Below are 14,514 nucleotides of genomic sequence, written 5' to 3' on the forward strand. Positions count from 1 at the left end.
CGATCCCCGGCTGGATTGAGGTTTTCGTAATTAGTCCAGGTCTGGCTGGTGGGAGACTTTGGCCGTGGCTAGTCACCACCCTACCTGCAAAGACGTACCGCCAAGCGATTTAGAGTTCCGGTACGATGTCGTGTAGAAACCGAAATGGGTGTGGATTTTAATACTACGTTTAACAAGTTGGCCCGCTTCCATCTTAGATTGCTTCTTCACTTTCCATCAGGTGAGATTGCAGTCAAGGCTTAACTTGTAAAGAATATTAAAAAAAAATAGGTTGGTAGTACTCTAAACTATTTGTAAAGACTACCACCACCGGTTTGGAAGGCAGGTTTTGCTGAGAAGAGCTGGCAACAAATCAACAGTTGCTGTTCAAAATACTGCAAAGACACTTGGTTGGGTCTGACCTGAAAATCAGCGCTGTATGTTCTTTGTTTATGGGGAGCATATACCAATATGCTGAGCTGGGACCTTTTTCTAGGTTATGCCACATATCGCAAGGTATTATTTCTTAAATAACTGTGATGTGTGGCATAATGTAGTAATAAATATATTTTCTTTCTTTCTTCTTTCAAAGTTGTACTAAAGTACGTTTTCTTTTCACAGAACTGGATTTGGACTACTTGGAGCGAGGAGTGGTGGGCAACATGACCGTGGGCGGCGCGCCCAGCGTTGAGCCCAGCCCAGAGAGTTTGGACCTCATCAAAGTTGTACTGTTGGGCGCTCCCGCTGTTGGCAAGACGAGTATCATACAGGTGGTATCTTCCGTTATCATCATCATTATCATCATCATCATCATCTTTGGCGTAATTTTAAGGAGAAGGTTGAGCCTAGCTCCCAATGTCTGGAACACATTTCGTTTTGTTGAGTGCTCATTGACAAGACGAATATTATACAAGATCTTAATTAGACCCACTTCCCGGTCTTCGATTAGGATGAAGTTTTGCACACGCTCTGAGTTCTGGTGACAATACATGACTAGCTAACAAATCCAATATGGCGGCCTGCCCAATCACTTGTAACTATGTATGTAAGAAAAGCTTGGAATCTTAATTTGACTTTCCGGTCTTCGATTAGGATGTTATTTTGCACACGCTCTGAGTTCTGGTGACAATATATGACCAGCTAAGAAACGTCACTACAAATCCAATATGGCGGCCTGCCCAATCACTTGTAACTATGTATGTAAGAAAAGCTTGGAATCTTAATTTGCCCATTTCCTGGTCTTCGATTAGGATGAAATTTTGCACAAGCTTTGATTTCTAATGATAATACATAACTAGCTAAGAAACGTCATTACAAATCCAATATGGCGGCCTCCCAAACATGACGGACTGGTTGTTTGAAATCCACCCCCATGATATGATATCAAGTGAAAGGGTTTGCTGTTAGAAATACCAAAAAATAATCGCGTGACTTAAATCCAATATTTATAATTTGTAGTGCATGCTAAAAGTGTTTTTTATTTGTTAGTTTTTTAAACTATTTAAAGTTATTAGAATTTAAACTATCGTGAGTTTGTATGAATGTATGTTTGTTTGGATGTTTGTTACTCTTCAACGCCGCTACTACTGAAGCGATTTCGCTGAAATTTGGAATGGAAATAGATTTTACTTTAGATTAACACATAGGCTACTTTTCATCCCAGAAAAATCTATCTTTTCCGCGGGATTTGTGAAAAACTGAATTCCAGGCGGACGAAGACGCGGGCGTCCGCTAGTACTTTTATAAAGCACACATCACTGGCGTTACATACTGTCTGTGTTATTAAATTTAATTATGCTTTCTGTTAAGTGAAGCTTTAGCGCAAATGAAAGCGTCGGTTTACCAACGTAGCTACATAACATTTTCATTAAAATTTTCATGCATTTTCATTTGGCAGATAAAATTATCAACACCGACAAATGGAAACATACATCATGAAAATAAACTAAAAACACAATTTTCAACGCAGCTTTATAAAATTGAAGTACAAAATGAAAATTGATGTGAAGGAGAGGAAAATTCTTTCAGAATTTCCACTTGCATTTTTCTGCTAACGCTATTTCACTTGTTTCGTTAGTTGAACTTATAAGGAAGTCCAGTCGGTTCCTTCTAATGGTACAGAAAATATATGGTTCGAATTAAAACAAAATTTTCATGATGGATTTATTAAGGAAAGCTATAGGCTATTATTACATGTTATGACCAATAAGGCAACAATGTTTTTATTAATATAATATAATATAATAATTTAAAAATTTAATTTGTCGAAAAATGGGCTTTTAAATGCAAATTAACCGAGAAAGCTAAATTTTGAATATAACGTGGGGGAGCCTAGAAAAGTTGGCCTCAACTTCATGACCAAGATTTTCCTATGCGCATTTTCCGCCATCTCGATAAAAAGGGTTCATTCAATTCTCCTTTGAGATACGAAAATTTTTATTCAATACTTTTTTGTTGCTCTATATATCCTACTTATATTATGAACGCGAAAGTTTGTATGGATGTTTGGATGTATGTTTGGATGTTTGGATGTTTGTTACTCTTTAACGCCGCTACTACTGAAGCGATTTAGCTGAAATTTGGAATGGAAATAGATTTTACTCTGGATTAACACATAGGCTACTTTTTATCCCGAAAAAATCCATGGTTTCCCGAGATTTGCCAAAACTGATGATTTTGATGATATGAATGTTTGTTACTCTTTCACGCCTCAACTATTGAACAGTTCGTTTACCTCATGAAAGTTTGACTTGATTCACGATGATCGAACGTATTATGAACGTCATAAGGCAACTGTCACCCGCACCATGCTACAGCGCACATAGTATAGAAGCGCTTATCTAGAGAAAGTCTGAACATGTCACCACTATAATAAAGTCGGGATATATGAATAACTCGTACGAATAAAATAAACAATTTAAAAGAGAAGGAAGGAAATAATATTGCCTACGCAAATATTTCATACTCCAATAAAAGCGGGCTCGTATTTGTAGAAGCTTTCATTTATTTACCTCTACGTACCGTATATTATACTAGTATTTTGGTAATACCATAGTGTAACAAAATTATACCAGTAAACCAATTATGAGCATTGAGCATACAGAACATAATCGTTCAAACAAATATAACAGTTAGTTGCTCAACAAGAGAGCAAAGTTCGTTTTCGCTGCGAGTACCGAGTTTGAATCCCGAGCAAGCGAAGGATTTTATAATTGAATCACGAGCGTAGCGAGTGATTCTACGTTATGATCCGGAGCCTTGTGAAGGATTCAAAGGCGAAAGAAGCGAAATACTTTGCTCTCGTGAGTCGTGTGACACATACAATTTTTCACCTTACTAGCGAAAAAATACAATATGTTAGAAAAATATATCTATTAGTACGTATTTTATTTTCACAATAAATAATGTTTAATCACAATAAGCAGCCACATATCTAATTATTTTTAATTAAATTAAACGAAAATAATTACATTAACGAATTATAACACTTGCATTGAAATGAAAAATTTAAATTAATGGAATAAAAAATTAACTAAAAATTAAAGAAAAATTAATTTTTCCTAAAAATTATGTATAAAATTATAACATTTTAAGTAAATGTTACTGTTTTATTTCAAACTGTTAATTAATTGGTTACTGTCTGCGTATTACATTTTTCTGTTGTTTTTCTTGCGGATTCTGGGGAAAGGCATCATCACCTCTGGTTCTGGGTGCTGCTTGTAAAGACTCATTCTGTATGATCGTTACTCTGTGGTTGTAGGGTGTAACTCTTGATCTACTAAACCAATTTTAAAAATTATTTTATCAATAGAAAGCCACGTTATTTGCGAATGGCAAGTGTTTAAAAGTATATTTTATCCCAGTATTCCCACGGTGACGTGAACTAGTATAACAACGACTGCTAGTTTAACCATAGGTGTAATCTCATTGACCCCGATGCAATCATGTGCATTCAATATAGGTAGCGCAATTTAGCGCTGCATTGCATAAATAGAATAAATAACATTTAGAGAATAAAACTTTCATTGATTATATACGCCACGAGCGGCTGGAAAATAAATGAATCAAACGATTAACGGTGTGTCTGTACGGGTTTATTTTATTGATGAAACTTTTTTTTTTCATTTTTTATAATATATTTGCCATATCATTTTAAATATGACCAATATTCCCATTCCCCTCCAACTAGTCGCGAAAGACTGATTGACTGACATAGTTGAATTAAATGAACTTTTTCACAATTACAAGTATATAAATAAAGGCCGAAATAAGAACAACATATACCTACCGTACAAAAAGAAAAATGTATGTTTTGAGAGATTTTTAGTAACCTATCCTTGAAAATTATGAACTGTCCAACGATGTCTTGAATCACTCTACATTTTTCAATTGATTATGGTTTCTTTGTAAGAAAAAATAAAAACAGTAGTTTAAAACGTACAAGGTGGACTATGCTTAGCAGACGACCTGTAACTAGTGCCTTTTGATAATGGACGAGATTAATGGATAATGGACGAACGAAAGAAACGATAATTCGAAGACGTACTGATTGACATTGATAACTGTCAAGTGACATTCCTAGTGAAGTGTCTAACAAAATGTTAGATAGGAACACTTCGAACGGGCTAAACCTGCAGTTAGTCTTATACGTGGATTAAATAAAAATAAATAAATAAAACAATAATGATAACAACATAACAATTTCTTATAGTTTTACTTCCTGTATGAAGCTGGAAGCTGATTCAACGGCCTCCAAGCACCTTTATCATTGAGAAACTCGAATGGTGTAGTAACCTCGACTAAGTAAATAAAACAATCACTATGTACAGTTTTTAAAAACAACCACTATATATTACGAAGCTATTGCTAACTTACTTGCAACAAATTCGCTAGGCTGTGGCAAACTAAACTGCGTAGGCCCTACGTTTAATATCGGTTCACTATTTCATGAAATATTCATTAAATTCAAAGCTTATATAAGTTAGAGCCGTTTGCTTAAACACCTTCAGAGAGGGTATCTATGTACACAAAGGGTTAAGGTAACAGTAACCGCTGAGGTACTAATTACGTACTTAGTTTGATATTCCTCCAGGAGGAATTTAATCCGACACCTTGTACTGTTCGCAAAGAAAGGCTTCAGTTTAAATGTATTACAATACATTCTTGTTTAATATATACAATTTTTAGCAGACTCTGAAGTGGATTACAAAAGTTAGAAAACTGATGTCGAAGAAAGGATTCGCAATATTTGTCAGGACAACTTAATTAACTTCCCTTCCGACATGGAAACACTCACCATTCACTGCTCTAGCTATTTCTCCCCGCCTATCCCAAGTAACCCATAAAGAATTACACATCAAGAAATGTGGACGGCTCTAACGCCAAGAGAATACTAAAGCCGACCGTATGGCGATCGCCTTATATCACCAGTAGTTCCGGTTCCCGAAAGAACACAGAGCTTAAAATTTTTTGCCTATGACACCCGCAAATAACATAGCTTTCTATCGGTGAAAGAATTTTCAAAATCGGTTCTGTAGATCCAGAGATTACCCACACAAACTTTACCAGTTAGAATATAAAACTCAAAGGTGGCTGACTGACATAGACGCTCAGCCCAAACCACTGACGGATCGGGCTGAAATTTGGCATGCAGGTAGGTTTTATGACGTAGGCATCCGTTAAGAAGATTTTGATCAATTCTACCCCCAAGGGATACGATAGGGGATGAAAATTTATATGAAACTTTGTCAATTTTAAACCGATTTAGCTGAAATTTGAAATAGAAATAGATTTTACTCTGGATTAACACATAGGCTACTTTTCATGCCGGAAAAATCCATGGTTCCCGTGGGATTTGTGAAAAACTAAATTTCACACGGACGAAGTCGCGGGCGTCCGCTATTTAATGATAATAGCTTAACAATTTTTTCTATTATTATAATAAAGAATATAAGTACATGTACAATACAATACGAGTACATTTTTCATATATTATCTAAACTGTATTTTATTATTTTTCAGTATAGTATTTCAGTTATTTAAAGTTTTATAAATTGTAATATATTTGTAAGTAGACCTTTGGTATTTAAAAAAGAGGTTAATTATTATTTAATTAGTCCCTATTTTTATCAGCATTTTTCGTTTTTATCTTTTTATTAACATTTGTTTATCACACTTTTTTACATGCTTATTTTCACCAATAACCACTGTTTGATATACTTATAGAATGCTATATTTAGTAACAAAATTAATTAACAAAACAATGTCAACGCAATTGTATAACTAGAATACATTCAAAGAGGAAGAGACACGTCGTGTTAATGCCTCATAAAGCCGAATCATTAACGACTACGTGCTCCCTGACAGTCGTTATGTTTATGTGATCCAACGTTGGTCGTTGTTATTTGAACAAACGACTTGTTTTGTCACATATCGGCAAGAATATTAATATCAGTCTTTAGAATAATGGATCCCGCGCCGAGCAAAGTCTATATATTTGGGTTTAAAATATTTATTATTTCACTAAGAATTAACACATTCACTTATGTGAAACTTACAGGCTAGTACATTTCAGTTTGAGCGTACAAGAATAGTAATAATAGTAGTGCTAACAAATAAACTATAAACAATAATATAACAACAAATATAATATATTAACAAATATGATATATTAATCACACTTTCACCGTACATGCTCGTTATTGATGCAGTATTTTGATAAAATAAGCTTACACCTCCAATTTTCAGTTGTGTGCTGTTTAAGAAATTATAAATCACGTGTCTCGAATGGTGAAGGAAAATATCGTGAAGAAACCTGCATAGCAGAGATTTTTTTTAATTCCAATACCAATCCACAATGGGCCAGCGTGGTGGACAATTGGCTTAACCCATCTCATTCTGAGAGGAAACTCGAGTTCAGCAGTGAGCCCAATATGGGTTGATAACGACTGTAAATATCTGTAAATTCCAAAGTTTAATTTAATCTATAAAATTCTAATTTAAAATAAGAACTAGTTTTTTTTAAACAGCTTGTCATTGGATAAAGGCTCCTTCATTTTGTTCTGTCTTTGGTGATACGTTTCCACACTGGACCGGCTATCCTGTTAATCAGATCTTCTCAACCTTTTTTTTTAAAAATCTTTTAAATATGACCAATATTCCTATTCCCCTCCAACTAGTCGGGAAAAACTGCATTAGGAGTGGGTACAACAATAGACCAACGGGTGGGGATCAAACCACCACCCCTCATGATTAGTCCGACCTCTCTTACCGTTGAGCTATTGAGGCTCTAACCTTTGAATTGCCTACCTTTATTTCACTTCCCGTGTCTTTGGTAGCATCTTCCACTTCTCTTAACATATATGTTATATTTTGATACGAGAATATAAATATCAATCATTAGATAATCATTTTCTTATCCTAGTTGCATGGATGGATAGAACTTCAATTCTGATAGCCCCAAAAATATAGGAAACAGTGTACATATACAGTAACACTATTTCACAGACGAAAACATTGCAAAGAAACCTCGATAGAGTAATGAGGGAAAAGGAAAAGGAGAAAAGATAGGAAAATTACCAAATTTAGAACAAAAGTCCACCACCAAAACCACTCTTTTATCTTTTTGAAGCTTCTCTCTCGTATCTTCTCAAAACTTTACATTTTACTAAAAAATAATAATCACAATCATTCTGTCAATGATATCACGGAGATAAAGAAGTACCTAATATATGCGCAAACTCAAACAAAGAGAGTCCCACTTGTAGATATTATAAAGAAACAGTGGCTATGATTACCAAATATCCAAATATTGGAGCCACTGTTGGCTGTTGAAATGGGAATAATCTCATAAATTTTCGAATAATATCACATTCGGAGGCTGTATGCATACAAAATGGCCTAAGAGAATGTATGATATATTCGGTTTCGTGCAAATTGCTGTTGGGAACGAGGTTGTTGTGTCTTCAACGAGTATGTAGATGTGTATTTATATAAACGTATGAATGTGTAATTTAGATCATTCTAACTTGTATTATAATGTATATGCTGTGATAGTCCATTGGATACGACCTCTGCCACCGATTCGGTGTGGGTTCGAATCCGGTCCGGGGCATGCACTTCCAACTTTCAACACACAAGTTGTGTGCATTTTAAGAAATTAAATATCATTTCATTACAATATTATAAAACTGAAGAGGTTTTTGTTTGTTTGTCTAGTCCGATTTACAAAATTCTTTCAGTGATATATAGCCCATATATCGTGAAGCCGCGCGGCGTCTACTAGTCTATCGTATAAAATATCGTTGCCGTGGAGACACCTTCATACTTTTATCACAGAGCACGTACTCTAAGCCAAACAAGAAACAATCTCCCGAGAGGACCGACACGTGGTATACCGGCGACCCTTTATCCCTTTAATTTACCTTTTGTGCGAAACAACAATGGAGCATCCCTCATCCCTCACTTATAAATAAAACCACCTTTATTTATCTAGATGTATCAACCAAAGTATTTCTTATTCTACAATATTCTCTGAAAAGACTTTTTATTATCATAGGGTGTCAGCACAACAAAGCCGTGATAGACCAGTGGATATGACTTCTGCTTTTGATTCGGTGGGCATAGTTCGAATCCGGTCCCAGGCATGCACCTCCAACTTTTCAATTCTGTGCATTTGTCTCAAACGGTGAAGGAAAAATATCGAAACCAGCATATCTGATAATTCTCTTAATTCTCTATACATGTGTGAATTCTGCCAATCCGCATTGGGCCAGCGTGGTGGACTATCAGCCTAAACCCTCTCATTCTGAGAGGAGACTCGTGATCAACTGTGAGCATTTGGGTTGTTAATGATGATGACGATGACACAGTTACACACGGTACTAGTCATTTCAATTTTGTTCATGTTTCGAGCCAGTTTTATGGTTTTGTAGGTTATCACCAGCGCCATAAGCCATGGACTTTTTTAAAACTTCCAAAAACATTAATTTAAGTATAAGTTAGCATAAAATAGAATCTTTTTATGCCTAAATTCTCAATGCCTGAACACGAAAGCCTTCGAGCAGTGCGTGTTGCCTACCTACCTACGGATCTGAGACTTGGTCGCTAATTGTAATGGGCCTCATATGAAGGCTCAGAGTCACTCTGCGTGCGTTGGAGCGAACTATGCTTGGAGTTTTCCTGCGTGATAGAATCAGAAATAAGGATATCCGCTGAAGAACCAAAATCACCAACATAGCTCAGCGAAGTTGATGTGGCAATTGTGGGTGCGTATTTTTATCTACCTCCAAACAAGTTAGCACGCTTCCATCTTAGATTGCATCATCACTTTTCATCAGGTGAGATTGTAGTCAAGGACTAACTTGTAAAGAATAAAACAAAACACTCCAACCAACCAAACAACCAACATTGTATCAAACATTGGTTCAAACATACACAAGTATCACTACGAGGATCACGTAGTCTTTAGGCACGCAGTATAACGCCTTTACGACGTATTATTGAGGAACGTGACACCGACCGAGTGTCTTTATGCCATCCGATTTACTTTTATTAACACAAAAAATACAGAAACGCTATCTGTAGATGTATTTGAGCGAAAATCGTTTGAGCATTTTTGCTTTATGCTGTAGATAATCAGCGTTGAGATTTTCCCTTTTTTTATTCAATGACAAGACTGACTTGACTGTAATCTCAATGCAGTGTTATAGACTGAATGGAGATGTAGCCGGGGTCAGTAGGTAAAGATAAAAAGAGGAATGCTCGTCGCCAATACAACGTCCCTTCCGGGAACCCATGTATGCCCTCGTATAAGTATATGGAGATGATAATATGATATTTTAGAATTAAAACTATCGTGAATGTTATTCATATTAATTGATTATGAAACACGGCTAAAACTCACGTGATATTAGGGCATACTCCGACCTAATATCACGTGAGTTTTGGCCGTGTTTCATAATCAATTAATATAATATGATATTTATAATGTTATATATGTTTAAGGATCTGGTTACATAATTGGCTTGATAAAAGAATGATTATTGAAGAAAAAACATTATTTTTAGCAAATACGTACCTATCTACTAGGGGACGCCTGCGACTTCGTCCGCGTGGAATTCAGCTTTTCACAAGTCCCGCGGGAATCATGGACGATAAGTAGCCTATGTGTTAATCCAGAGTAAAATCTATTTCCATACTTACACACAAACTTTCGTCTTTATAGTGTGACTGTGATAGTGTGATGTAATGTGATAGTGTGGTGTGATGTGATAAAGTAGGAGTAGGATCTAACAAAATTCTATCCAACAAAATCATCAAGGCTTAGAGTTTCATAACTGGATATTGCATAGATCGGAACGAACTTCATTGTTATTCATTCTACATTTCGGTCCGAGCTTTCATGCCACACATTTGCACACTAGAGACTGGCAACGTTATAGTTCTCTAAACAATAGAATTGTCGGAAACAACAGTCCAAGGTCGAAACTAATTACGTGCTAAACAAAATAAAAAATAGGAAGACATTTTCAGAACAACTTCACGACTTGGGGCTCGGACAATGTTTTGAATCTCATCATTAGCGCAAATTACATGAATATTAAAGGTGGAAAGTTACTACACATATCGTTATAGGCCATACAGACTACTTTAGTATTTCAGTCGAGTACGAACGATTTTTGGGCGGTAAATCCAAAAAATACTAAAATAATAATGTAGTCTGAATTAGGCCTAACTACTGAACTGATTCACTGCGTTTTTTAGTACGGGTTCGCCAGCACCTTGACATCTATCCCTCCACTATAGTAAATAGTAACAGAAGTCTGGTTTGTTTCCCAGAAGATGGTATAATGAAGATAGTTTTGAGATTCTTGGTAGTCACAATAAAGTTCAACTTCGGAAAATGCACAGAATTCTGAGTTTGACTTATAAAGTGAAGAGGTACTTTACAATAGGACTGCTATAACTCAATAATGTCTAATACAACAGTTAGGTTTAATTATGCTGTCTCAAAGGACTATGTATAAGTCCTCATTTGCACGAGAGTCTTTTTAACGGTAGTAAAAATGCGTTTAAATACAACAAATGCATTTCCAAGTATGTTCACACGACAGCGTTTTTAATACACGACGCTTTTTTTCGAGCAGTGTTGCATTTTCAATTTTGGGAGATGGAAATAGATCTTCATTTAAATTCATACAATATTTGAAGGCTTTTTTAACGTATTTAAAAAAAACTCTCGTGCGAATAAGGGAATTTCATACAACATCAAAATTTTGTACAAAAGCTTTTACCACAATTCTAAGCATCATATATATATATATTGCTGTGTATGCGTTGTTTTATAAGTGAAAGATGTTATATGAAATTCCCAGCAAAGATTGGTTTAAATTAGTAACTTGGTAGCTATTACAAATTTATATTTTTTAAATGTCTCTAGCCTAGTCAGTCTTTATGTGTATGATCATAGCAAGCATCCCAAGCAACAGCCAATTAAATAAAATATTGTTACTACCCCCGGTGGTAGGATACTTATCTACAAATTTAGATAACTTAGCTTAAAGTAAGCCTTTTGATTTTGATGTTTTTCTTCAGTTAGAAAAGCTCTAATATATACATTACCCTGATAATGATTTTTACTACGGTTTTTCGAATTGAAAATATATCACAATTATCTGTGGTGTACTATCCGAATTGCGACTTGTAGCTTCAAGTGAATGTACCATTAAACAGTTGTTCTTTTCCAGCAATTCGTCTGGAGCGACTTCTCGGAGGACTACCTGCCGACCGACCGCAAACACACGTTCTACCCGTCGGTGATCATCAACGAGCATTTATATGAAGTTAAAATAACAGACGTGCCAGTGATACCATACTTTCCCATCAACTCCTACTACGAGTGGGCGCATTACAGATTCTACGGACTGAGAAATGCGACAGCTTACATCCTAGTCTTCGATCTCTCTAACGTGGAAACGTTTCAGTATATACGAACTTTGAGAGATCAGATGGTAGAGAGTCGCGATATGAGGAACGTTCCCGTTTTAGTGGTAGGGAATAAACAGGATCTTCTATGCAGTACGACGCCGTCTGCTGCAAGCGGCTTGCAGCAGCTGGCTATGGCTGAAAGCGCTTGTGGAGACTCGAGAGAGAAAAGACGGAATATCGTCAATCTTGTTCGCAAACATTGGAAGTGTAGTTACGTGGAATGTTCTGCGAAGTATAATTGGCGGGTCATTGCTGTGTTTAAGGAGTTGATGGAGATGATAGACGCTTTGGAGTGGAGTGGAGGAAGTCGATCTGATCCTCCTCCAGACTCGACGGCTGGTGGTGGATCCTCTCATGAAAATCGTTGTGTTGTTGCTTAGCTCTATAAAGACATGTGTAACTCAATGAAGTACCACAAATGGTGAAACTCGAGTCTGCATTTTGCGCTCTGATAAGACCTTTACACAGCAAAATTAACCTTAATAAGGTATTTGTAATAAATAAGGACTATTGAATATAATAAATTACAAGTGGAGGACGTTTTCGTTTCTGAAAATGTTGCATTTTAAAGCTCTTGAATGTTTTACGAGGATTTACCTGAAAAAAATTGTGTTTACAAAAATTAAAATTATTTTTTTGCAACGGTATCTCACAATTCTTTTAATTATGGTGTCTATGTTAGGCATAGACCTTTCGAATCTTAGAAGTAAGTATAACTAGGCACTCTTCTAAGATTTGAAAGGTCTACAAGATGCTGTTTACTTACAAATCCTGTTTTCTGAGGAAACTTAAGTGGTCAATGGAAATTCGAAATATAGAAACACACGTTAATCACGGATAAAATTCGTGTCAGAAATGTTAACATTTTAACAAAGAGATACTTCATTTTGGATTAATATGATCTCATTTATGAAAACTGCTTTGTGGTTTACTGTTATATGAGCAGAATTTCGATTTAATACTGTTATTGTTGTTTCAGTGGCGTCGCTGTGTATAATTTAGCTTTAATATGCTTCGATGTGAACAGTTTTATCAAGTTAATTTAGTAAGTGCTAAATTACGTATTTATTAACTTATTTAAGCTTGTGCTCTGTTCGATCCCCAGCTGGGCCGATTGAGGTTTTCTTAATTGGTCCAGGTCTGGCTGGTGGGAGGCTTCGGCCGTGGCTAGTTACCACCCTACCGACAAAGACGTACCGCCAAGCAATTTAGCGTTGCGGTACGATGTTGTGTATAAACCGAAAGGGGTGTGGATTTTCATCCTCCTCCTAACAAGTTAGCCCGCTTCCATCTTAGATTGCGTCATCACTTACCGTCATGTGAGATTGCAGTCAAGGGCTAAATTGTAAATAATAATAAAAATAACAAAAATAAACGTATTAACTTTTGTAATGTACACAATAATCATTCAATATCGATGGAGCTCTAGAAAATTAAAAAAAATATGAGGAATGTTGTAGTTAACTTCCATTGGACTGGTACGAAGCGTTTTGGCTTTGTTCCTGTTTCGTTCTACGAAGATATAGAATACGATCGTTAAGTCAAGAGTGAATGAGGCACTTTCTAGGCAAGTCCCTTTCATGAAAGAAGTCCCCCAGACGCTTCGCTAATGTCTTAATGGCGCTCATTGTCATTTGGTAATGGCAGTCTTATTGTCATTTGTGTAAGGCGCTGTCAATTTTAGTTCAGGTTTTTTCTTTCATCTAGGCTGCATTTTTGCTTACATTATGCATGATTACAGACGCTGGCATTTAAAATACAAAAAGTCTTCAGATTGTTCGATGAGCTCTCTTATGTATTTACGTATATGTTTTATAAGTATGTTTATAAACAAAGGGTTCTAGTTCAGCTTAATTTAAGAATTATCATAGTTTTAATGTTCCGTACTCGTACCACGAAAGGTTTTAGCGTTCCAGTAGGTAACCCTGATGGAGTACTACAATGCAATCAGGGTTAAGTATCAACTTGGTCCCTGGTACCTTGCTACCATTTTGAGTTTGCACCATCACTTAGCATCAAGTGAGACCATGGCAATACTCTAATTAAGCCTCAATAGCTCAACGGTAAGAGCGGTTGGACTCATCACCGAGGGGTGGTAGTTCGATCCCCGCCCATTGTCGTACCCACTTCTAGCACAGTCTTTACCGACTGGAGAGTGGGAAAGTTGAAAAGAAGAAGAAAAGAAAGAAAGGGAAGTTGGAGGGGAATGGGAAAATTGGGCATATTATAAAAAATATGGCAAAAATTCTTTAAAAAAAAATTAACATTGAATGAAGAAAACTATGTCTATGAAACTGTCTATTACAATGATTCTTTAAACACGACCAAAACCTATCGAAACATAAAAAGACAGACTCACTCAAATAAACCTATTTCTATTCTATTTCCAATCATATTGGAAGATTATATTTCTTAAATTCATATGGATCCTCGGACTTTGTAAGAGAGAAATATTAAATGAATTCCCTTTGAGACATTTTTAGGGCATCTTTATTCATTATTCAAATACAGAAGAACTTTATCCAGTAATAATGTTTTGGGATTATA

The 14,514-nt window shown here is 35.9% G+C and overlaps 1 protein-coding gene across 1 annotated transcript; it reads left to right on the top strand.

Annotated features, from left to right (window-relative positions):
- Window positions 1–600: 600 nt before the first annotated feature.
- LOC112048929 (ras-like protein family member 10B) lies at window positions 601–13,598 on the top strand (the record flags this gene model as incomplete). Its single annotated transcript, XM_052882794.1, is given in 2 exon segments — window positions 601–749; window positions 11,727–13,598. Coding segments are annotated over 2 exon segments (770 nt in total), but the record flags the coding sequence as incomplete, so codon positions are not given.
- Between the last annotated feature and the right edge of the window lie 916 nt (window positions 13,599–14,514).

Source organism: Bicyclus anynana, chromosome 8, assembly GCF_947172395.1.
Source record: "Bicyclus anynana chromosome 8, ilBicAnyn1.1, whole genome shotgun sequence".
Classification (NCBI taxonomy): domain Eukaryota; kingdom Metazoa; phylum Arthropoda; class Insecta; order Lepidoptera; family Nymphalidae; genus Bicyclus; species Bicyclus anynana.